General features: G+C 47.0%; 1 protein-coding gene across 2 annotated transcripts in view; it reads left to right on the top strand.

Annotated features, from left to right (window-relative positions):
- KYNU (kynureninase) overlaps positions 1-27,250 on the top strand; it is a 130,718-nt gene that overhangs the window by 88,402 nt on the left and 15,066 nt on the right. The window contains exon 12 of one of the 2 annotated variants that reach the window (XM_068102212.2): positions 24,076-24,309. The exons of the other annotated variant lie outside the window; for it this stretch is intronic. Within the exon in view, the coding sequence (XP_067958313.2) occupies positions 24,076-24,309 (234 nt within the window). The remainder of the gene's footprint in view (positions 1-24,075; positions 24,310-27,250) is intronic. 2 annotated transcript variants of the gene reach the window in all.

Here is a 27,250-nt window from a genome sequence, read left to right as displayed (position 1 = left end):
GACAGTAGATCTATGGTCGGGCCTCAATAACTTTGGGGGTGGGGGTGGGGGGGGGGGGTGTTCATTTACCAAGTTTCTTGTGGAGAGCTCGCCAAGTGGCTGAAACATTCGAGCAAGCATTCTATTCAAAATCAAGGCCTTCAAGATCATTGGAACCTCCCATGCTGAAGCTGCCTATCACTTTGCCATCGCAGACAGGTCAGTGGTCTCTCTGTCTTCTACCGCCTCCTTTCTGGTCTTGCACACTCTGCCCTCCTCCGCCCCCCCCCCCAAGTTTCTGCAGGATTCACATGGTCCACCATCAGCCCCCTGCTGGTGAAACTACCTAAATCCAGAACTACTGCACCTCTCCACTCATTTGTTCCTCCGTTTTCCCACCTGTGGAATCAACTTCCACACTCTCTTTAATCTCATTCTTCCCTCCATGTCTGCAAGACAGCCGTTCACCACCATCTCAGATCATCCCCGATCCTAAGCCATGATCTTTCAACCCTCATTAACCCCCCAACTCAACCTACCCCAAATCCCTCCTGCTTCCAATTTTCCAGTCTTCCCTCCTTGGAGTTTCCTTCTGTATCCATTTTGTCCACCCCATTCATGCATGTTTTGCATCCTATTTTTATCCATCACTGTACTATTTCTTCCATCAGCCTCGACTATGTACAGTCTAGGCCAAAAATATTGGCATCCTTGCAGTTTTTTCAAATAATGCACCATTTCTTCCAGAAAATTGTTGATATAAAAAAATCTTTTGGTATCCACATAATATGTATTTCTTTGGTTTGCAGTGGAACAAAACAAAAAAAACTGAAAAAAATACTAAATCTTGGCTTATTCCACACAGAAATCCTATAATGGATTTCATTAAAATTAAAATAAAATGAAAAAATACTAAATCCTCACCGCAGGCAGGTTGGTGGTCTTTCTGTTTTCTACCGGCTCCTCTCAAAGCCTTGCTCATCCAGCTCTCTCTGTGCTCTGTCCCACAAATATTCCTGCAGGTCGCACAAGATCTGCCTGCAACCCTCTTCTGGTTAAACTGCCAAAATCTAGACTCTCTGCTCACCTTCACTCCTTCATTCCTCTTTTCTCCCGCCTCTGGAACAAACTCCCTCACTCTCTTCAATCCCACTCCTCCCTCCAGGTCTTTAAAACAGCTGTTCACCACCATCTATTATCTTCCCCCATCCAAAACCTTGATCTTTTCTACCCCCGTTAAAACACCCCAAATCCGCCTGTTTAAATCCCCAACTTCTTTCCTGAAATTCCTAGTAGTGTGCATTTACTTTACTAGGGCATGCCCGTACTATATATAAGCTAGGACGTGCCCGTACGTGGGTGCCCGTTCCTTGCCAAAAAAAAAAAAAAAAAAAAATTTGTGTAGGGGTGTGTGTGTGTAAACATCCTAGGGCGTGCCCGTACGTGGGTGCAAAAAAACATGCGTGCAAACAACAACAAAAAAAAACTTTGAAACCACGTGGCAGTAACGACCACAGAACCCCCCCCCCCCCTCTATTTACATGAATGGTTTGGTCCATTCGCAACGACCACAGAACCCCCCCCCTCTATTTACATGCAATGGTTTGGTCCATTCGCAACGCCAAAGCGAACGGCGAACGGCTAAATCGCCATAGCTCGGTAAGTACTTGTCCGATTAATTTCAAACCTTGAAAAGGCACATCCTCGGGTCCCCAGCAATATACCTGGCAAGTTTAAAGTATATCGGACCCGTGGTTGTCGAGAAACAGCGGTCACAGACAAACAAACAAACGTACAAACGTACAAACGTACAAACGTACAAACAAACACACAGAGATTACTGGAATTATAGATAGATACCGTGTACCCATCCTCCTCCCCCAGCTCTCTCCCTTCCACAGATCTACCGATGTTCCTGTTCTCTTCTGTTGTTGTGCTTGTGTGCTTCCATCTCTCCCCCTCTTGTCTCCTGCTCCCTTCATTGCATGTTTCATGTGTCTGTGCATGTTTTCATTCAATGTGTTAGCTCTTACACGAGCCTCGATTCTGTATACAAAAAAATATATAAAAAAAGGCCCAGACAATATTATTGGCACATTTTATAATTTGTTAGAAATAATTAGATTTCAAGCAGGTGATTCTCCTTTACTTTGGAATTGAATTCACCTGTGGTGAGTTGCAGGTACCAGCAATATAAAAATCAATCATTCAACTAGTTTGAGTGGAAAAATGGAGTTATTCTACTGTGTGTACCACAATGAGCATGGAGAAAAGAAAGAAAACCAGAGAATTGTCTGAGGAGGTCAGACACAATATTGCAGCCAAGCAAGGACAATCTCAAGACTACAAGTCCATCTCCAGAGACCTTGATGTTCCTGTGCCCACCATACGCAATGTTATCAAGAAGTTTAAGGCCCATGGCATTGGACCCATCCTCCTTGGATGTGGCTGCAAGAGAAAATTTGATCAAAGATTGCAGCGAAGGATTGTTCGATTGGTGGAGAAAGCATCTCAATCAACTGTCAAACAGATACAAGCTGACCTTCAGACACAAGGTACGACAGTTTCAACTTGCACCATCCATCGCCAACTCAATGAAAGGGGGTTATATGGTAGGAGATCCAGGAGGACCCCACTGCTGAGAAAGCCTAACTAGAGTTTGCCACAACACATCTGAACAAGCCCAAATCCTTCTGGGAGAATGTCCTGTGGACAGATGAGACCAAATTAATGCTTTTTGCTAAAGCACATCATCTCTATCTTTACAGAAAACAAAATGAAGCCTTCAAAGAAAAGAACACCTTCCCTACAATTAAACATGGAGGAGGTTCAGTGATTTTTTTGGGGTTGCTGCGCTGCCTCTGGCACTGGGTGCCTTGAATGTGTGCATGACATCATGAAATCAGGAGATTACCAAGACATTTTGGAGCGCAATGTTCAACCCAGTGTCAGAAAAATGGGTCTCCGTCGAAGGTCATGGGTCTTGCAGCAGGACAGTGACCCCAAACACACTTGAAAAAGCACCCAGGAATGGTTCAAGACAAAACGCTGGACTGTTCTGAAGTGGCCAGCAATGTGTACAGATCTGAAAACAGCAGTTGGGACAAGGCACCATTAATATCTGGGAGAAATGGAGCAGTTTGCATAAGAAGAGTGGGACAAACTGCCAGGGGAGAGGTGTAGGAAGCGCATTCATGGCTATAGGAAGCGCTTGACTGCAGTTATTTTGTCCAAAGGCTGTGATATCAATTATTAAGTCTTGGGTGTCAATCATTTTGTCAATGTCATTTCTTTTTATTTTCTGATTTAAAAGGATATATTAAGTCCTGAATCAAAAAACAAATGTTCCAATTTGTGGAGTGGAGACCAATTGCTTTTGTCAATTTCAACTTATTTTTAGAGAAAATGTGAGTTATTTGAAATAAGTGCAAGGGTGCCAATATGTTTGGCCTTGTGTGTGTGTGTGTGTGTGTGTGTGTGTGTGTGTGTGTGTGTGTGTGTGTGTGTATATATATATATATATATATATATATATATATATATATATATATATATATATATATATATATATATATATATATATATATATATATATATATATATATATCACCAATCCCTGGTGTTGGGCTAGCGGCTAGGGTGCCAGCTTAGGATACCTAGGATCCTGGGTTCGAATCCCGGTCGATCGCTGAATTAACACCAGGGGGGTTGACTCAGCCTGTCATTCCTTCCGAGGTCGGCTAATTGAGTACCAGTTCACTGGTAATTCCCTGTTTGTCGTTAAAGGCGGCAAAAAGGGTTGGCCTCAGGAAGGGCATCCGGCCGTAAAACATTGCTTCAAAAAGGGGACCAAAAAAAAACAACAACAACCACGGTTCCCGAAAAAGGCCAACCCCCGCTTGCGGGGAAAAATGGCCTCTAAAGGTGGTTTTTTTATATATTTTTTTATCTATCTATATATATAAAACACAGTTTGTGTGTGCGTGTGTAATGTTACCGATAGACTCCTAAACGGAGAGCCTCACGAACTTGATATTTGGCACAAACATGGCCATTGAGCCTGGGACGAACATGGTCAACCTAAAAATTTATTTCATAATATTTTTAAACCATATTTTTACCTCAGCGCATTTCAGCGAGGAATATTATGACCGGAATGGCAGACCAGCGCGCTGATTCGCTCAGAGCGATCACGTGATGTTCCAACTTTGCCGCCATAATCTCACAGTTATGCGTTCGCACGTAATTCAGTTTTTTCACATTTCAGCGAGGAACATTGCCATTCACACCACGTAGATTTTTTTTTCTTTCATCTTTAGATCGATATTTTTAGCCATAATGTAGAGAACGTAGCGTAGCTAACGTAGCGTTAGCATAACGTAGCGATCCTTGCTCAGGATCTTCGTCAGGTTCGCGAGCGAGTTAGCCAAAATGTAAAAGTGAAAATATATCGAATTTTTTATTCATATTTACCTCAGCGCATTTCAGCGAGGAACATTATACACGGAATCTCAGCTGGTCGCAGAGCAGCGCGCTGATTCGCTCAGAGCGATCACGTGATGTTCCAACTTTGCCGCCATAATCTCACAGTTATGCATTCGCACGTAATTCAGTTTTTTCACATTTCAGCGAGGAACATTGCCATTCACACCACATAGGTTTTTTTTCACTTTCATCTGATATTTGTGATTTATTTCAAACAAACTGTATTTCCCATCGACACGGCCATGTATTCCTATTAACGTTATGTAAAGTACATAAATTGTGTGGATTACATCATTTGTGGATGTGATCAATTGCCAGTAACCATGTATATCCCTCCCCTCCCCTTCCCTCCTCCCCCTCCCTCCCACTCCCCCTCCCTTTCCCCCCTCCCCTCCCCCTACCCTTCCCCCTCCCTTCCCCCTCCACCCTACCCTCTCCCCTCCTCCCCTTTCCCCTCCCCTCCCCTCCCCTCCCTTCCCATCCCCTTCCCCTCCCCCTCCCGTTCCCCCATGCCCCTCCCTTTCCCCCCTACCCCTTCCTTTCCACCCTACCCCTTCCCCATCCCCCTCCCCCTCCCCCCTCCCCTCCCCTCCCCCTCCCCCTCCCTTTCCCCCATGCTCCTCCCTTTCCCCCCTACCCCTTCCTTTCTGCCCTACCCCTTAACGGTCAGTTAAGGGGTAGGGCAGCTGACCTTGCACGGTCAGTGCGGCACACTTGTGACCAGGTGTGTTTTGAACTTATGTTTATATATATATATATATTGTTACGGAACCCAACGTCGGCCTATGGTTCCCCTTTGAGGAGGGATTAGTCCCCTCGCTTGTCACTGACCGACATGGTCCCTGAAGCTGCACCGCGGCCTCCGGAAAGGCCGGTGAGCCGCTTCGTTCGCGACTGCGGATAAGATGGTGATTTGCCGAGTGGATGGCAGCCGCGGCCCGAACCGTTAACAAGACTAACCCGATCCTGAAACGTTGGCCAAATCGTGCCACAGATATTCAATGAGGGAAAAGACAAAGACGACACGGATGTGAAGAAGAAGAAGACGAAGGCAAAAAGGTTTGAAATACGAATATGATTTATTACTATTTACAGGACCAAAAGAAACCAAGGAAGAAGGAAGGATAATAAAATAAAGACAGAAAGAGGGACGGACCAGAAGGACAAAGTGAAAATTCTAGCTTATCTATTACAGTCTTAATTAATACCCAGGACAAAACAAACAAAAGGCAGACTCACACGAATGGGGAAATGGAGGCAGGAACGATTGGAAGGAGGAATGGCTTGGCGGGAGAGGAAGGTTCAGCGGGGATCGGTCGGGCTGGAAGCGGACAGCCGCCGTCAATATTCAAGCTGCGATCGCCAAACCGCCGCGGTTCCAAACTGCGCGGCGAAGCTCCTCCGGTGCACCGTGCGCTCTCCAAAGCTGCTCCTTAGAACTCAGAACTTTGACGCAACCACCTTTTACTCTGGTGGACTCTTCTGCTTACCTGGCGCAACTCTTTGTGGGGATCCCTTCCTCTCTCTCCGTCTCTGGCGCAACTCTTTCTTGGAACCTCTTAGTACTCAGAACACAGAACTCATCACCCATCTCAAAGGCCTCCGCGCGCGCTTATATAACGCGCTTTTAGATCAACCCGCGCCATGCCCGTGATGGTACTTCCCCAGCCCTGGTTGGCTGGTCAGGGCTCGCTGGCTCCACCCTTTTGATGACGATGGGCGGGCCACGCCCTGGATTCGGCGGCTCCTCCCCCTTCTTTTCCGAGCCCACCTCATGGCTAATGGAGTCGCGGTGAAAAACCGCCCAGCAGCTGCGGCGAATGCAGTTGGCAGGAAAGGCTTTGGAAATGGGAATGAAAGGGGATCTATCTATTTGAATTTGGTGCAACGGAGTGTCAATTAATGGAAGACACAGCCTTAACCTACATAGAATAAGGAAATAAACTACCAACAAGCAGGGAATCTATGATTGGCTAAACGTGATTGTATATGACCTAACTACGGGACGCACTTTGACCTTTATACACAACTGGAGGACGGAGGGTGATATTTTACAATGCACTTATACAATAAAAAAAAACACAATCCTCATATCCACAACACTGCACCCTCCTCCCCTTAGGCACGTCCCGGGCCTATTACCTTTACGTTTAGTGTGGCACGTAGGTGTAGTTCCCTCTACATTTAACCTGACCCTGAGTGTGACAGTTTTAAAACATAAATAAATATGTCCCTCTGCTCCATTGCACCCTGCCTAACAGAATCACGTCCACAACTAACCAAATTGCGGAATGGTCTTCAAACTAAAACACTTACGGTGGGGGCGCATTATTTACGACGCTATTTTTATTTACAATACGCAACCCAGGACCTGTGATTGTTCTTTTGGGGGGGGAGAGACAGCTTGCCCTGCATCGATGCACCAGAAAGCACCCACAACGCACCAAAACACCCTCAAGCACTAATCGGTGCACAGTCATTGCAGTTCAATGAAAAATAAAAACAACAAACCCTGGTGCTGGTCTTCCTCTTCGGATCCCTCTGCTGGCCATGTTATCTTCCTGTTGTTGTCATCTTCTTTGCTGGCGGCCTATTTGCAATAAAAGGAAAGTGCACAACTGTGTCCATTTTTATTTATTTATGGCCCACAGGGCCGACTATTATAGTTCACCTGTGGGGCATAGGTGCCCTGTGACCCAGGTCCGCCAGCAAGATCTCGGGCCTTCATGGCCGGTTCCAGCAGAGGGGCCATGCCCCAACCCATGGGGTCCATAAGTGGTGCTCAGCCACAGACATGTGGTCCATAAAGTGGTGCATCGATGCAGACAGCTGGTTCCGGGAGTTTCGGGCGCACAATGGCGGACTCCCGCACGCTCCCCTCGGCGCCCAGTGGCGCACAGTCCTCGTGTGGGAGACAAGGGGGGGGGGGGAAGACAGGTGAGCGAGGGGTAAGGTCACAAGGGTACACTTCAATAAAGGCAATGCAAGGCGAGGTGCGTATGGAGACGGAGCGGAGAAAAGCTCGTCCCTACCGTACGTCACCCCCCCTGTCACCTACCCTACCCTTGCCCTTACCCCATATTTACAACAATCTACACATTTACAAATTCGTCACTATCGTCACGTCTTCCCCATATTTCCCCTACACCAAATTCGTCACCACAATCCCCCGAACCAAAATTTGTCATCACCAATTCATCATCAATCCTCATAAGGAGGGAGAGACGGAACACAAGCACAATGTCACACCCACGTCATGATGCGTCTCACAATCCAAAACATTTGCACAATAAAAATAATAAAAACAACCATGGCATGGTGTGGAGTACCCTCGTTACCTCAGGTGAGTGGATGCAGATGGTGCGAGGGAATTTCCATCCTAACTATCCTCTAACTGACATTACACACTTTACACTACCCGGGGTCGTCCCTGCCAATCCATTGGCCAACTTACACTATGGGTTCTAAAAACCAATTCCCATTGACCAAACTGTGGTGCTTCTCAATTTCGGGTCTCACTCCCCCGATTCATCTCCCGGTGCCCTTGCACAATTTCCGGGCTGAGTCGTGTAGCTCTCCCAGCAGGTCTACGCACCTGCACACCTCCACCACTGTAGTTGCCACCCGAGCTTACCTAGCTCCTCACCCGAACCTTTCTACTGGGGAAGGCCCTCTGGCGCTCTCCCCACTCGGTGCCCTCTGGCACTGGGCTACCCGGGTCCGTCCTCCGGATCCTCGGGCCCCATCCACAACAACTCTACCGGCTCCCAGAGCCCACCTGCGGCCTCACCTGGCCGACATCCTCACAGTGGTGGAGTGCTCAACCAACTACACATACTAACAGGCCACACGCCCAGCCATTTCCATGTCACTAATGCACCCATCCAAACTTCATTCTTCCACACGCACCACAGATGCCAATATCCAACCACAATTTACCTATACCCTCTACCTAACTCTTAAACTACCCTCCCCGGGTATTCGTGATGGGGTCCATCCTCCTTTGCCCCATCCACGCCTTCGCACCATCCACTCCACTCCACAGTTTCCACCATACTCACTCCACGACCATCCATTCCATACTCCATATATTCCACACTCCATGTATTCCACACAACCATTCTCTATACCTACTGTAGTTGCACACCTGTGCAATCACACCTGGTGCCACCTGCACCCTCCTTCCTTCCTGGACCATTCGGTCAACACAACACCAATACAATGCACAACCAAGTATTCCTCATACGCTGCTTCATACAATTCCATGCTCAATACAACTCACAATCACAATCATTTACTCATACCCTGCTCAATACACTTTCGATACTCAGACACACGGCATCATCTCATCTAACTACTCCCCTCTGGAACTTGCGCTTCCCAGTCGCCCCTTTAAACTATTGCGCTCCCTCGTCATTATCATCCAACTACCTTCTCTATGTCCCCACTACCGGTTCAATGTTGCTACCTAACCTTAACGATACCTATGGTCATCTCTAGGTCCCTACACACTATATCCTAACCCTCCCGGGCTAGTTTTCACTGCCAAACCCCATAACTAGTGCTCCTTTGCCCCCGCTGTGAGGGATGGCAGAGTTGCCATCCCATCACATCGGGTATCTCTCACTACCAATTTGGCACATCAAATTTCAGCCAATTAAAAATTTGCCAATCACTACCAATCATCTGCCAATCATCACTCTGCCAATCCTTGCCAATTATCAAATTTTGTTTTTCAATTTCGGGTCCAAAACACTATCCTCATCACAGTCTACTCACTAGAGCCTCTCGGTGCGCCAATTCATCTCCAAAGCCCGGCTTCGCACAGCCGAGCAATGAATGCGGGTTGCTTGGTGCCGGCGGTTGGATCCGTCCGGCATTCGGTGCAGGCAAGGTTTACTCGGGCCGAGATCCAACGCACCATCTTGGCACGGAGCCGTTCAATGGCCCGATCTCGCCCTGCCGGGACGTCGCAACAAAAAGGGGTCGCCATGACGACCCTTCCTACCGGGCCGCCCATTCCGCCTGGCGGAGCACGGACACGGCCGTTCAGAGCGCGGCCCGGCGTGGATCGCGTACGGCGGTTCTTTCGAAACCGCCGCGGTCACAATCCCCTCTGGTCCCAGCGGCACACGAAGCTGCCCGGCACGCACCGAAGGCCCGCTTCGGCTATAAGTCACTCTAACCGCTAACCCGGTTAGCGTCGATGCTCCCCTTGCATGCTTACACCCCGCAGCCCGTTCCTTGCTCACACATCCAGCTGTCTCCATGCTCCTCGTCATTGCACCTTCTCTTACACACCCAGGTACACTCATTCCGCTCACAGACTTTGTCACACACCTGACCACCGCACACCTTTGCACACACTCGTCATTCGCACACCTCACCAACACACCTCTTCGCGCCCCCTCCTCGGTCACCTCATCTGTGACAACCACGGGTGTGCACTCACTTGCACACCCAATCACGTGCCTCACTACTAACTCAAGTGTGCATTCCCATACGCGCTCTACCATTCCAGGTGTACATCCTCTCTCACCTGCCACAACCAACTCATGCTCCGTGTCACTCTTACTACTTTCACCACCACTCTCGGTCGCGCATTCACCCTTACTCTCGACAGCGCACTCTTTCCTCATGCACCCGTCCTTTACACACCTTTCTCGCGCTTCCTCTTGTGCACACTCTCCCGTTACACCCTCCGTAACACTCACCACAGGTGTGCATTCTCCCGTCACATCCCTTGTAACACTCCCCATCCCGCGCTTCCATGTGCCCCCCCGCACACGCGCTACGACCAACTCACTCTCGACAGCACACTCACTCCTCAGCGCGCACTTTTTCCTCACACACCCCAGAGTCGGACATTCTCGCACACCTCCTCTTTCGCACTCCGTACCTGTCGCACACTTCACCAGCGGCCCCTCACGAACACCCGGGTCCAAACCAACCCCCAAGCCGACTGAAGCTCTCCTCACACCATATACATTTCCGCGTATAATGCCACTCACCTCGGCACCTCATCTCCGCACCTCCTCCGCCACCTGCAAACTCTTTATTTGGTCAGCAAGTACACCATCACGATTTGAGCACCGACCTTGTACATATTCCATCACCTCCTCCTTTATCTCTCTCTTAGTTTCCCTCCGTCTCTTCTTAATTTCACTCACCCCCTCATCCACTGCCTCTAACTTCTGCTTCACCTCTTTTATTTCCCGGTGCGTCTCCTCAATTTCGTCCTCTAACGCCACCTTGACCGTTTCTATTTGCGTCCTCACCTCCCGGTCCTTCGTCTCCATTGCCTCCGTCACCTCGTCCAACCTCGTTGTCAGTCCCTCACGTACCATCTGACATTCCCTCTTCGTTGCTATTGTTACGTGGTCCTCCCGGTAATTACCTGGTCTCGGTGACCCCCGGACCGTGGGAGGCACCCCGCCAGAAAGATATATGATTTATACGCTTTCGTAACGCAATCAATATGATTTCCAGTCAATAAGAAACCCCCACACCAAGGATCCAGAGTAATCAATAATATATTCCCCCAAGGACTCAACAACCATCAACAATCAATCACTAAGATGTAAACTCATCTACAATAGCTCTAAGATGGCCATCTTATACATTCCTCACGTGAGCCCCACTCCCGACTCCCTCCATGGTCAATGTCTCTCACAATGTCTCCGTACTCCTGTAGTTCGATCTCCGCACGTGAGCGATTGAACGGACCCTTCCTGACGTGCTTCCACCGTGAACGTCCCGTACCGGGGACAGCCGCTGCAGCGCACACCTCCTTGCCAAGCAACGGGGCAAAACCAAGCGCGGCTCGCAACGCGCGCTAGGCCCAAGGTGTGACCTGCACGCATCCTTGTAGACGGGGAGGCGAACTGTGCCGGACGCTGGGTTCCGCGCACGAACCCACGGCGACTTGACGTGTAAAGGGGTAATTACCCCGCCCAGGCAACTCCTCTCGCCAGACGGGCTGTCAAACGCAGCGGTCCCCACGCTGCTCAATATCGATACCGCTCTTTTTCGGCGCTGGGCGAGGAAGAGGAAGAAGATCGCCGCTTCTCCCGAACCTCGTGTCTTTTCTTCTTCCGTTTCCGGTCTCCTTTTCCCCAGAAGGGCTCCTGACCCTTTAATCACAACAACCTTTAATCGACTACACATTAATAAGCAAAGACCTGAATAGTAATTCACATAAATTCACATAAATTCACATAAATCCGTAACGAGTTGAGATCTCGAGGATCTCGCGAGATCTTGGAGACGGCGGCAGGGATTTTCGAAGCTCCACACGGTCTCCACGTTTTTCGAAGTTAAGTCTGTTCACAATTGTATTTTGTCGAAACTGTATTTATCTTTCGGTGTGTGAAGTTATTGTGTGCAACTTTGGTTGTTTCTCGGTGTTTATCTTTCATAAATTGATCGTCTGTTTGCCGTGTCGCGAGCAAGGCCTTGTACAGTGTGCACTGTACAACCTTGAGGCTTTGTTTTTCTCTCAGTGGTCCGTTGTTTGTGATCCAATAACTTTCGTTCTCTGTATTCCCAGGCTTTTCACCCATAGCCTACTTCCTTGTGTAAATCTCAACTCAAAAAAAAAAAAAAAAAAAAAAAAAAAAAAAAAAAAAAAAAAAACATTTCCTTCTCTGTTCTCATTCGTTTATTCATTCTTATTCGTTCGTTCGTTCTTCGACCACGTGTTTCTCCCCCATTTCCCCAGATAGTTTTCACTCATTAACCTTCAATGTTTACACTTTCCCCTCAAGTTATGTATTCCGTCATATTTTATAACACCTTTTTCTTCTTCTTCTTTAAAAGGCTGCTTTCGACTTGCTCACCAAATCAATTCATCCCAAAAAAAATATCCATCTCCTATAGTGCCTTTGTTCTACATTCCCTAAACTCTCCTGCACTCCATCCTCCATCCAGCGTCCTTAAACGTATTTTTAACTCGAAGGTCACAAGAAACTCATTTTGCAATAAATGTTCGTTTCCCATAAATCGTACACTTTCAAAAATCCAATCTCACCCCTCCCCTCCAAATCTTCCCCATAACCCCTCCCCTCCAAATCTTCCCCATCACCCCTCCCCTCCAAATCTTCCCCATCACCCATCCCTTTCAAATCTCCCCCCTTGCCCCCTCCCTCCTAAACTACTCCCTCACCCCTCCCCGCCAAGACGCCCCCTCGCCCCTCCCCTCCTAGACTCCTGCCTCACCCCTCCCCTCCAAATCTCCCCCATATCCCATCCCTTTCAAATCCCTCCCCTTGTCCCTTCCCTCCCAAACTCCCCCCTCACCCCTCCCCTTCAAATCTCCCCACCCTCATTGCTTCTCAATTTCCCCCCGCTCACTCCCCCTCCTCAAAGCGTCCTCCCCGCTTCTTCCCCCTTCAAACTCTCACCTCCATCTCCCCCAACCTTCTGCCTCGCTCTTCCCCCTCCTCAAATAACACCTCATTGTGGCTCACCCAATCACCATCAAACCTTTTGTCCGCCCCATCCTTCCCTTTCTCCGAGCTATTCTGAAATCTCTGACACACCTTCAACAGCTCTCCCTACCTCTTCCACCTCTTCCACATCTTACCCTACCCCTCCTCCCCCCTGTTCTGTATCTGATGCTCCCCCTTCCTCTACATTAACGGTATGGACCTCAAACATCCGGGGCCTTCGTTCAAACTTAACTGATCTCTCCATACAGGTTGCTTCTGTCAAACCAGACGTGATCTGCTTAACAGAAACTTTCCTCCTTTATGATGTCTCTGATTCCATAGTATCTCTCCGGGGCTACTCCCTCCTCCGGTATGATAGACCTGAGCCTCGTCCTGGAGGCGGGGTTGCTATCTTTATCAAAAACTCTCTTCCTCACTCGCCCTGCACTGCACTCTCTCCACCTCACCCCCAGGAATACCTCTGGCTACGGCTTCCCCTTCGCTCCCACCTCTTGTTCATATGTGTGTTGTACCGTCCACCAAACAGTGATGACTCCATCTACATCTCGCTGTCTGATGATATGGACCAACTTCTATCTACTCATCCCAACTCTCTCTTCCTCATATGTGGTGATTTCAACTGTCATCATGCCAGTTGGCTGGGTGTGGGTACCTCTCTCACCAGCCATGGCTCCTCAGCAAAGGACTTCTGCGACTCACTGGGACTGACACAATCTGTCAATTTCCCGACCCGCATCTCAGTCAACGGAACATCTTCTCTTCTGGACTTGGTTATGACTAACTTCCCTGAAAATGTCTGCTGCTCTTCTTCTGCTCCGATCGGATCATCTGATCATGTCCTTGTTAAAGTGGACATCTCTCTGACCATCCTCAGGGAGCCTGCTCAGCGTCGACGAGTCTGGCATTTCACTCAGGCCAACTGGCACGGTCTTCAAGCAGCCATCAATCATCTGGACTGGTCTCCCATCTCTACCACCTCTGACATCAACTCATCCTGGGAATTCTTCCAAAGTAAATTGCTCTCTCTCATGCACAGATTTATCCCATCTCGTCTTCAGTTGTCATACCCTTCCTCCCGTCCATGGTACACGGAATCTTGTGGTGAGGCTGTTGCCCAGAAACAACTTGCCTTCGTCTCCTGGAAAGCAAATCCAACGGAAGGAAATCTCATTTCCTTTCACAAAGCCCGAAACAAGTGTGTGTCCACCCTCAGGAGAGCCAGGAAACAATATCTCTCCGTTCTCAAGACCGAACTCTCTTATCTGTCCCCCTCTTCCAAATCCTGGTGGCGTCTGGTCAAATCCGTTTCTGGTGTTTGTTCCACCTACATCCCCTCCCTTACCTCAAATGGCTACACAGCTGACTCCGCACGTGAAAAAGCTGAATGCCTCAACTCTGTGTTTGCCTCTAAATCTTGTGTCCCAAACCCATCCCTCTCTGTACCCACCATACCCAGTCGTACCCTGCTGCTCCTGGACTCCGTGTCCTTTCCTCCTGACAAGGTGGAAAAGTTTCTGTCAACCCTCGACTCTGATTCTGCAACTGGACCCGACGGCATCAGCCCACGGGTCCTAAAATCCTGCTCTGCTGCTCTAGCTCACCCTCTCTCTGTTCTCTTCACCCTCTCTTTTGCTCAAGGTCAACTGCCATCTGCTTGGAAATCAGCCAACATCACCGCTTTGCACAAAAAAGGTGCAAAAACAGATCCTAGCAACTACAGACCAATCAGCCTTCTCCCAATTATCAGCAAAGTCATGGAATCCATCATTGCTTCTGATATGAAATCTTTCCTCTTCTCCAATGGCTTGATCTCTGATCATCAATTTGGTTTCAGACCAGGTCACTCTACTCTGGACATGCTGCTTCTGCTGTCTCAACAATGGATGGAGGTCCTCAATGCCAAACAGGAAATTAGAGCTGTCTCCCTCGACATATCACGTGCCTTCGACACGGTCTGGCACCCCGCTCTGCTCACCAAACTCTCCTCCTTTGGTATCCATGGAAATCTCCACGCATGGCTGGCGGACTTCCTCTCTAGTCGTCGTCAACGTGTGGCCCTGAATGGGTTTCTCTCATCTCCTCTTCCTGTTCAGGCTGGAGTTCCCCAAGGCAGTGTTCTGGGCCCCGTGCTTTTTCTGGTCTTCATCAATGATCTCTCTGACTCTCTCGAAAATCCTCTCTATCTCTTTGCTGATGACTCCACTCTCTGCCGCTCCATTCCTCTTCCCTCAGATCGGCAGTCTGCTGCCTCCTCACTCTCTGAAGACCTGGACAAAATCACAGACTGGTCAAACAAGTGGAACATGTCTTTCAATCCTGACAAATCTCACACTCTTACTATGTCTCTCCGAAAAGCTCGACTGGACAACCCTCCCATCTACTTTCTCAACAATCCTCTCCAAGAAGTTCTGTCGCTCAAGATTTTGGGTCTCACTATCTGCCATGATCTTTCTTGGGAAAACCACATTTCCAAGCTGGCCTCCAAAGCCAGTCGCCGACTGGGCATCCTCCGTCGTGCGAAGTCCTTCCTCGGCACACCTGAGCTCCTCACCACATACAAGGCTTTCATCCGCAGCTCAATGGAATACTGTTCTCCCCTATGGGCCGGTGCTCCTGCCTCACACCTAGCTCGGCTTCACGCTGTTGAAACCAAAGCTTTCAGAATTATTGGAATCTCCCGCGATGAAGCTATCTCTGAGGGCCTTTCACTCACTCACCGCAGGCAGGTAGGTGGTCTTTCTGTCTTCTACCGACTCCTCTCCGGCCTTGCACCCCCAGCTCTCTCTGTGCTCTGTCCCCCAAATATTCCTACAGGTCGCACAAGATCTGCCAGCAACCCTCTGATGGTTAAACTGCCGAAATCTCGGCTCTCCGCTCACCTTCACTCTTTCATTCCTCTTTTCTCCCGCCTCTGGAACAAACTCCCTCACTCCCTTCAATCCCACTCCTCCCTCCAGGTCTTTAAAACAGCTGTTCACCACCATCTCTTATCTTCCCCCATCCAAAACCTTGATCTTTTCTACCCCCGCTAATTCACCCCAGATCCACCTTGTTTGAAATTCCAACTTCTTTCCTGGAAGTCCTGGCAGTGTCCATATGTTTTATACCTCTCCCACTGCCCCCTTCCCACGCCCCCCCCCCCCCCCAAAGCCCTCGCCCTCTCTCAGATCTCTCGATGTCTCCATGTCTCTCGGTCCCTGCTCTCAAATGTTGTGTTTGTGTCCTTCCCCCTCTCTCCCCATCTTGTCTACCGCTCCCTATGTTATATGTTTTATGTGTCGGTTTGTCTTTCTGTGTGATTAATGTTCGCTCTTTCACGAGCCTCGATATTGTATACAAAACAAAACAAACAAACAAAAAAAAAAAAACAAAAAAAAAAACACTCCCCCCCTTCAAGAAAGAAAGTTTGAACCCAGCGAAAACTTTCTTTGCCGGCCAACTTGGATAAACAAATCAGATAACTCACCCCCAAATCATCAGTTCCCCCCGGGCACAATTATCACTTAAAAATAAAGCAACAAAATTTCACCAAAACCCCTAGATTAATTCACTCTGGACCAAGCGTCAACCACTTCTAGTTTCTCTGGAATGACGGTTAAGAGGTGGTGACCAAAGCCCCAAAGTTAAACCTCTCGATAGCACTTTTTCGGGAGGCCCAGCTGAGTATTCCCTACAGGGACGCCTTAAGGAATGTGGAGTTCACGGTTAGTCCGGGGAGGAAAGTTCATTACATGGACGCCTTTAAGAACGTGGAGTTCACGGTTAGTCCGTGCAGGAAAGTTCACTACCTGGACGCCTTTAAGAACGTGGCGTTCACGGTTAGTCCGTGTAGGAGCCCCGGCTAGGCGGCTCCCCCGTATATAGTGCTTCAACTTCGCCAGACTCCTAACAATTATGGTGGGACCCCTTGTCCCAGCCGTTACCTGACTGGCGGTCTCCTTCTCGGCCAGTGCTCTGATATTCATTCTTTCGGGAGGTGCCGTAACTCTGGGAGCCTCCATAGTAATATCGGCTGCTGCCAACCCTAAAACTACTGCCAAGTTGTCCTCTTCTGTAGACCTCTCGACGCCTACGAAATGCCTTCCCTACTGTTATGGTCCGACCCTCCAAATCCTTACCATTCCAATTCTTCTCTGCCTCTCTGGCGTCTCTTGTGCTTGCAAACGTGACAAAGCCGAACCCTCTTGACCGTTGCGTTTCCCTGTCTTTTACCACCCGCACTTCCACCAGCGGCCCATATCTGTTGAAGACAGAGGTCAGAACTTCTTCCTCTGTGTTGAAGTTCAGTCCCCCTACAAATAACTTGGAACTTTTGTCGCCATCCCAAGCGGGGGTGGTGTTATTTCCCCTGCGGGGCTCTTTACCCACCCTCGGGTTACCATAAATTTGCCCCCCGGCCAAATCATTCCCGATAATCACAGATACTCCCTCTACAGGAAGCGTGGCTTGTAAACCGACGGTGACCGGTCCTGACACCAAATCGGATTCCAAATGGATGACATGAAGTGGGGCACTAACACAGCCACCGATCCCTTGTAACCGAACACTATCACCAGTTGCGGTACTCTTTGACAATGGCAAAATGCCTTCAAGCATTAAGGATTGATGGGCTCCTGTGTCCCTCAAAACCCTAACCGGTCTTGGGTTAGTCAAGTCTCCCTTGAGTGAGACCAACCCCTCATAAATAAATGGTTGGTAACTCTTCTGTGGGCGATTTCTTACGCTTGCCATCGCATTCGGAGTGGTAATAGTCGGACGCCGCTCTGGGTTTTCCCTTTTCATGAGGTAACAACTGGACATCAAGTGTCCAGGTTTTTTGCAAAAGGCGCAAGTCGGCCCGGAGGAAAAACTCGTGGTCTGCCTCGGGCCCCCCGAAAAATAAGTTTGTCTTGGGCCCGTAGCCCCCTGATTTCGAACCGTTCGGGTATCAGCGTTGTCCCCATAATCATCTCGAGGCCTCCGCCATGTATTGTCGTTCTCCACACCTGCTGTTCCACACCTCCCCTGTGGAGATCTAGGCGAGGAGTTAGGTTCGTGGACCCCTATCCGGTGTGTTAAGGCATAATCATCTGCCATGGTGGCTGTGTCCCACAACTTCGGTACTTTCTTTTCCTGCAGGTACACTTTGATGTCCTCGTGGACACACTGTTGAAATTCCTCCACCAGCATCAGGTCACGCAATGCTTCGAAGTCATTCCCGACTCCTTTTGACTCACACCACCGATCAAACATGTTTTCTTTCACTCTAGCAAACTCCACATGGGTCTCACTCTCCCTCTTCCTGGCATTCCTGAATTTTTGCCGGTAAGCTTCCGGAACCAACTCATAGGCTTTGAGGATATGCTTCTTCAATACCTCATAATCTGCACATTGGTCTATTGGTAACGCCGAATAAATCTCTTGAGCTTTACCCACCAGCACACTTTGCACTAGTATGGTCCAGGCCTCCTCCGGCCAGTTTAACTGTCGAGCCACTTTCTCAAAGTGTGGAAAAAATTGAGTGACTTCCTTTTCACTGAAGGGTGGAACCAGCCTCACATGTCTGCCCACCTCCCAGGTGTTCTGGCTAGGTGTCGACCCCGTCAGCAAGGGTGGTACCTCTCCCCGTTCTCTCATTACCTCCAGCTCCTTGAATTTAATCTCTTGCTGAAGCGCCAGATCACGTTCCTTCAACTCCCTTTCGGCTTTTCTCTCCTCTGCTTCGAGTTCCCTGGCAGCTCTCCTCTCCTCTGCTTTTCTCCCTTCTAACCTTTCCTGGAGTTCTCGTTCCACTCTCCTTTCCTCTGCTTGTTTCTCTTCTCTCCTCTCTTCTGCTTTCCTTTCCTCTTCTTTTAACCTTTCCTGTAGTTCTCGTTCCACTCTCCTTTCCTCTGCTTGTTTCTCTTCTCTCCTCTCTTCTGCTTTCCTTTCTTCTTCTGCTCTTTCCTTTTCTGCTTTCCTTTCTTCTTCTGCTCTTTCCTTTTCTGCTTTCCTTTCTTCTTCTTTGATCCGTTCCTGGCTCCGTAATTGCAACTCCAGTTTCCGGAGCTCAACGTCTTCTGGTTCTTCGGGGAGCCACTCCCAGGCTAACTCGTCCCATGTTCCTAATCCCACCATAGACTGTATCACCGTGGTCTGCAACTCTGCCTTCCTCAAATTAGTTCGGACCTCCAAGTTAAAATGTTTGGCCAATTTCAAGAGGTCCGCTTTTAGTAACGCTCGGAACTGTGCCTCACTAGGGGTTACCGCAAAGTTCTGTGCCACAAACGCCATGGTGACTACTGGTAACACCTGTTAACCTTCACCCCAGAAATTTCCAACAAAGAAAAGCAACAGTCTTACTATTATTGCTATTGTTATTTTTATTTTTATTTTTTTATTTTTTTTGTTGTTGTTGTTGTTTCGTCGACAGAGCAAAACAATTTTGGGAACGTTGGAAAAGTTCCCACTCTTGGGAATTCTTTCCCAGACTAAAATTTAGAAAATTTTATAGATCCCGGACGTAGACCCAATTGCGAATCCGCAAATTGTAATTTGGACGAGCCCCCAATTCTGTTACGTGGTCCTCCCGGTAACTACCTGGTCTCGGTGACCCCCGGACCGTGGGAGGCACCCCGCCAGAAAGATATATGATTTATACGCTTTCGTAACGCAATCAATATGAATTCCAGTCAATAAGAAACCCCCACACCAAGGATCCGGAGTAATCAATAATATATTCCCCCAAGGACTCAACAACCATCAACAATCAACAATCAATCACTAAGATGTAAACTCATCTACAATAGCTCTAAGATGGCCATCTTATACATTCCTCACGTGAGCCCCACTCCCGACTCCCTCCATGGTCAATGTCTCTCACAATGTCTCCGTACTCCTGTAGTTCGATCTCCGCACGTGGGCGATTGAACGGACCCTTCCTGACGTGCTTCCACCCTGCACGTCCCGTACCGGGGACAGCCGCTGCAGCGCACACCTCCTTGCCAAGCAACGGGGCAAAACCAAGCGCGGCTCGCAACGCGCGCTAGGCCCAAGGTGCAACCCGCACGCGTCCTTGTAGATGGGGAGGCGAACTGTGCCGGACGCTGGGTTCCGCGCACGAACCCACGGCGACTTGACGTGTAAAGGGGTAATTACCCCGCCCAGGTAACTCCTCTCGCCAGACGGGCTGTCAAATGCAGCGTTCCCCACGCTGCTCGATATCGATACCGCTCTTTTTCGGCGCTGGGCGAGGAAGAGGAAGAAGATCGCCGCTTCTCCCGAACCTCGTGTCTTTTCTTCTTCCGTTTCCGGTCTCCTTTTCCCCAGAAGGGCTCCTGACCCTTTAATCACAACAACCTTTAATCGACTACACATTAATAAGCAAAGACCTGAATAGTAATTCACATAAATTCACATAAATTCACATAAATCCGTAACACTATCAAGTCATTTTTGAGTTCTTTTTGTGTCGCTTTTAACCCTCCCAGTACCGCAGTGTTCTTTTGTACCTGCTCCACTAATTCCGTCTGTCCCATCGTCAGCTGTTCCACCTCCTGCGTCAGGTCCTCTATGCCCCCCTGTAACCTAGCCATATTATTCCTCACCTCCTTCTCCATACGCTTCTCACCTCGCTTTACCTCCTCGCGTACCCCCGAGACCTCCTCGCCTACACCTCGTCTTATTTCCTCCTTCATCTCCTCCTTCATCTCCTCCATTTCTTTGGTAGATGCCACCCTAATCTGTTCCAACTCATCCCTTTGGGCATCCAATTTGGTTTCTACCCCGATTTTCACCTTCTTTATCTGCTCTCCCATTTGTTTAATTTCCCGGGCCGATTGCTCCCCTATTTCCCGCAATTTGTTTTCCATCTTGTTTTCTAACCCCCCTAACCCATTTTTCACCCCCTCTATCTGATTCTCCTGGGCAGCCATTCTATTTTCCACCCCCGTTAACCCATTCTTTACCTCCTTCATCCCGTTGTTTAACCCCTCGAATTTATTGTCCAACCCCTCAAATTTGTTTCCCATATTGTTTAACCCGTCTCGTAATTGCTCATTATTCCTTTCCATCATTTGTCCCACTTCTCTGCTTTCCGCTCTTGATTTATCCATCTTTTCATCTATTTCCTTACTTTGCACCACGAAGCATGCCCTGATTTGCACCATAAAGAGGTCCAATTTCCCCAGTGCCGCAGACTCGGCTGCCGCAGCGCCGCTATTTTGTGCCTCTGCAACCACAGGCGCGGATAAATTTGGTGCCGCTACAACCACGTGCGCGAGGGCACCATTTTGCGCGCCTGAAACTCCCTCAACCACATCATCATTTCTCTCGTCCATTTCTTCCCTCTTGTCCTGGGTTACCCCTAACTGCTCATCTATTTCCCCCACCGGCATCCGATCATCTTGACCATCCATGGCACGCTTTTCAAATTGAAGATTTTATAAAACACAATTTCGGCCCATTCGTAATTTGAGCGCACTAAGCACTTCAGGTCCGTATCTCGCTCCCGGCACCAATTGTTACGGAACCCAACGTCGGCCTATGGTTCCCCTTTGAGGAGGGATTAGTCCCCTTGCTTGTCACTGACCGACATGGTCCCTGAAGCTGCACCGCGGCCTCCGGAAAGGCCGGTGAGCCGCTTCGTTCACGACCGCGGATAAGATGGTGATTTGCCGAGCGGATGGCAGCCGCGGCCCGAACCGTTAACAAGACTAACCTGATCCTGAAACGTTGGCCAAATCGTGCCACAGATATTCAATGAGGGAAAAGACAAAGACGACACGGATGTGAAGAAGAAGAAGACGAAGGCAAAAAGGTTTGAAATACGAATATGATTTATTACTATTTACAGGACCAAAAGAAACCAAGGAAGAAGGAAGGATAATAAAATAAAGACAGAAAGAGGGACAGACCAGAAGGACACAGTGAAAATTCTAGCTTATCTATTACAGTCTTAATTAATACCCAGGACAGAACAAACAAAAGGCAGACTCACACGAATGGGGAAATGGAGGCAGGAACGATTGGAAGGAGGAATGGCTTGGCGGGAGAGGAAGGTTCAGCGGGGATCGGTCGGGCTGGAAGCGGACAGCCGCCGTCAATATTCGAGCTGCGATCGCCAAACCGCCGCGGTTCCAAACTGCGCGGCGAAGCTCCTCCGGTGCACCGTGTGCTCTCCAAAGCTGCTCCTTAGAACTCAGAACTTTGACGCAACCACCTTTTACTCTGGTGGACTCTTCTGCTTAACTGGCGCAACTCTTTGTGGGGATCCCTCCTCTCTCTCCGTCTCTGGCGCAACTCTTTCTTGGAACCTCTTAGTACTCAAAACACAGAACTCATCACCCATCTCAAAGGCCTCCGCGCGCGCTTATATAACGCGCTTTTAGATCAACCCGCGCCACACCTGTGATGGTACTTCCCCAGCCCTGGTTGGCTGGTCAGGGCTCGCTGGCTCCACCCTTTTGATGACGATGGGTGGGCCACGCCCTGGATTCGGCGGCTCCTCCTCCCTTCTTTTCCGAGCCCACCTCGTGGCTAATGGAGTCGCGGTGAAAACCGCCCAGCAGCTGCGGCGAATGCAGTTGGCAGGAAAGGCTTTGGGAATGGGAATGAAAGGGGATCTATCTATTTGAATTCGGTGCAATGGAGTGTCAATTAATGGAAGACACAGCCTTAACCTACATAGAATAAGGAAATAAACTACCAACAAGCAGGGAATTTATGATTGGCTAAACGTGATTGTATATGACCTAACTACGGGACGCACTTTGACCTTTATACACAACTGGAGGACGGAGGGTGATATTTTACAATGCACTTATACAATAAAAAAAACACAATCCTCATATCCACAACAATATATATATAAGCGAAATGTCCGTTTGTTTGTTTGTTTGTTCATTTGTGAACCTACTCCTCTGAGCTCCCAAGGTTAATCGGCACGAAACTTTATAGGATAACATCTTTTACCACCCTACACCTAAATAGGGGTTTGAAAACAGTTATTTTCTCACAATTCATAAATTAAAACCATCTGAGCCGCCACCTGTCGCCATGATCTCCGAGGGTCAATCCATATATAGAAATCTTTATAAAATGCCCAATTTATATCGGATTTCAACATGGATATTGATATAATTAGTTTGATGGTGCATTCCGATCATCAAATATATTATCATAAGTGAGAAACAACTCTTAATTAAGATGTCACCATGATCGATAAGTTCGGCAAAGAAGGAGTCACGTGACCTCCGAAATGCGCTAATTATTCAAAAACCGAAAATAGTACAAACACAACCTATACATCGTTTTAAAGGTAATTTTACTGCTCATCTAACAACATCACTCTCAAGTGTGAAAAATAGTTTAAAGAAAAAAGGTTACCTCTTAGCTAACTTTAATAAATATAGGCCTCCAAATATACACCCTCCAAATATGCACTCAAAATATACATCCTATAGTTTAAAACAAGCGATGTTGATCCATAAAACCTATACAGTATAGTTGTTTAGAGAATGCGTTACAATTGTCTAACACCAAAATAGATGAAAATATATATTTTTGATTGAAATATCTATATATCAATATATATATCAATATATATATCAATATATCAATATATATCAATATATATATATATGTATATATATATCAATATATATATATATATATATCAATATATATATATCAATATATATATATCAATATATATATATATATATATATCAATATATCAATATATATATATATATCAGTATATATATATCAATATATATATATCAATAGATATATATCAATGTATATCAATATATCAATATATATATATATATATATATATATATCAATATATATATATATATATATATATATCAATCAATATATATATATATATATATATATCAATATATATCAATCAATATATATATATATCAATATATATATATATATCAATATATATATCAATATATATATCAATATATATATCAATATATATATCAATATATATATCAATATTATATATATATATATATCAATCAATCAATCAATACATATATATATATATATATATATATATATATATATATATATATATATATATATATATATATATATATATATAGATATAATACTGAAAATGGTATTTTATTCACTTTATACAACATAACAATTCATAGTACTGTGGGATTCACCTGTTGTACAGATCTTCACAGAAGCTTCTATGCCAGCATTGCGGAAGAAGTCTGTGCAACTTACAGCATATTTAGAACTGCTGCTTCAGAGAACCTTCAATGCAGAAAGCAAAGGACAACTCAAAGGGCTCAAGATTAAGATGATTACGCCAACTGACCCAGTGCAGCGTGGCTGTCAGCTGTCATTGCAATTCCCCATACTCGTCCAATCTGTTTTACAAGAGCTAGAGCGAAGGGGTGTGATGGTAAGTTGAGGCTTTGCGTGTAAGAAGTTAAAGAACGAGAGTACAATTCTTAGACTTGGAAGTCTCTGAGTCAACCTTGATTTCAATTACAGTTGCTCCTGTTGTCTTGCATGATCATAAGATAAGCAGAGTGTGAGCTTAACGGTTAAGATGGCTGGCTTTAAGATCCTAGGGTATTGAGTTATTGAGTTCAAACCCCTGTCGTGCTGTTGAATTAACATCAGGTGGGTCGACTCAGCCTGTCATTCTTCTGAGGTTGGAAAAATGAGCACCAGCTAGCTCATAAGGGAGCATTGCATCAGCGGCAGAGCCGTGCCTCCAGAAAAATGATGCAGTCAATCAGAAACAGGCTGCATATAAATAAATAAATAAAGCATAAGATGATTTTACATTCTAACATCAGCCACTCACATGTTTCCCACAGTCAGACATTCCTTCCTACAGTGGCTTCTGTTTGGAATAGACCCCTTGTAACTGTTCCCATTGCAGCGCCTCACACAAGATAATGAATGCATGGTATATCTGGCAGCAATGAAATGCATATCAATGAAGACACTTTTCATTCTTACACTTTGACAAATATATATCAATACAATTCCAATTTGCAAAACAAGACAAAATATGTTGGTTTGAACATTAATTTGCCTTTGCAATAATCAACTGGGAACTGTCCATCATTGAGGTTTTGACTCTTCAATCAGAGAACCTCTCCAATCAAGGGTCCACAACATTAGTTGTGTCCAAAGCTTATCCAATTGAGAAGGTAGATATACTGCAGATATCTGGAGAGCTCAAAATATTTACACCGAGGGATCTCTAGAGTGGATATTGAGACCATACCAAACATTCGAAATTATCTCCATTCCTGTGGCCATTTTGTGCTGGATTGGTTCGTTAGAAAACTGATGCGGTCCCTTTTGGTTGTTTTTTAATGAATGATGCCCATAGTCTAAACGACATATAAAATGGCTTTAAAACAACTTTATAGAGGTGCAATAGCAGCTATATGCATCATGCTACATAGTGATTACCTGTCCAGATTTTGTTCTCAGACTGGGAAACATTCACTTCTTGTAGGTTGTCCTGCTATTTCTGCAGTTTGGGATTAAGAGGACAAAATGATGAGAGGCTGTATACAGTAGATCAATTCTGGCCCTACGTGGACTTTTCTAGGGCTTTGAATGAGCTTTGTATGGTTCTGACCTTTCCATTTGGCAAATACACCTTTTAACATGCCATAGAAGTCGATTTTCCTTGACTTTTAGGTTGACTTTGTTTAGCATTCCCATGAGAACTGATGTCTCATGATACTTGGAACTCAAGTTCAAAACCCATAGACAGTACTATTACGTGTGTGGGGGTAGGTAATGAAATACCTTAGTCCAGATAGAATTGTGTAGGTTTAGAATGCTCCGATGATGCGAAGAAGAAGAAGCCCACCTCAATGTAACTAAGTAGGGAATCCGTTAGGCCGACTGTCCGGGTAAGATTGTATATGTGTCTCCATACGAGGGGTGGAGCTATGCTAATTAGGAAAAGAATAATCCCCAATGTGTAATTGCCCCTGTGATTTTCCCTTCTGTTTTATTCAAACTAAAAAGGGCTGCCATTACGAACGACAAGAACGACGAAAAGCTCCATTCACCCACAACACCGTCATGCCGACAAAGACCCGAACAATTGCCAATCGGCAAGTAAACCCCACCCCGAACATTCTTGATGGTGTCAAGAATGGCCGTGAGGTCACGCCCCGAATGAGGATTGGTTGGGTAATGATGGGGCGATGCGACGGCGCTGCACGTCATCGGGATGCAAGAGAGGAAAAAGCGAAGGGACCGCCATTGTTCTCTCTCTTGGTCCTGGCTTCTGTTGCGAGCGGACACGCTTGAATTTTCTCTCTCTCTCGCTTGTTCTGGCCGGGTTGGAGGAAGGCTGGGTTTCTGCCGTGTGCTCCAGGGAAACTGATTGGAGTCTTGTGTAGCGGATGGGGTGATGACGGTGTTCCCGAGCGGTGGTGCTCCTGGACTCGTTTTGCTGCTGCTTCCCGGCTACGGTGCCATGTGGCAATTCACGCCATCTTGTGCGCTTTCCACGCAGACTCGGGGCCCCTCCACAGTCATTCTCATTGGAGCAAGCTGAGTATCGGCCGACTCACCAAACCATTTTGATTAATTTTATTCCTCCCTGTGTCTGTATACGAGTCTGAGAAGAGGGTCCCTCATTTAGGATATTTGCTTTTACCTCAGCTTTCCTTTTCATAGTCTTACAATTATATTCATTAAATCCTTTATTTTTGCATTTCATTCTTGTATTGTGAATTTTCCTTTTCCTGTGTGTTAATTATTTGTTGTGGATTCGAGGAATAAACCCCCGTCACGTCCGTCCATTTAGGTAAGGACCTCGTTATCTCTCCCCCGCGCGTGCCAAAGAGATAACCGCCATATTTTTGGGTATACCCCTCGGAGTTAAAGCTCGTTTTGGTCATCCGTCACCCTGATGTCTTCACTACATGGTCGACATGACAGAATTGTACTATAGATAAATCTCCATTGTGTAATAATTTCCTTGTAATCCACATTAAAGTACAATGTTGTCTTGTCCTGCACGTGATTTATGTACAAGCCTTATATCAAGGAAAACAAGACCGATAGTCTAACAACAGTGTAGCCGGGGCTTGGATCTGCTGAGTGGAGGATCTGCTGTCCCCTGTCATGTGACCAGATCCTCTGCTCTGATTGGTGGACATTTGTGAGGGACAAGCATACATACCCCTGACAGACAGACAAACGCTGTTCCAGATGGCATTGCCCAACAAGCTACACCATAAAAAATATGGCTGCCGAACCATGTGACCGATGACGTCATCAATATTCTTTTCTCGACCAAGTTATCCCTAGCTCAAGCTCAATAAATTTCATACTGATTGGATGAAGCGTTCTAC

The sequence above is a fragment of the Myxine glutinosa genome, chromosome 1 (genome assembly GCF_964187855.1).
Source record: "Myxine glutinosa chromosome 1, kmMyxGlut1.1, whole genome shotgun sequence".
In the NCBI taxonomy this organism is placed as follows: domain Eukaryota; kingdom Metazoa; phylum Chordata; class Myxini; order Myxiniformes; family Myxinidae; genus Myxine; species Myxine glutinosa.
The sequence above is the reverse complement of the archived record's forward strand: the minus strand, read 5'-3'. Positions and strand labels throughout refer to the sequence as shown.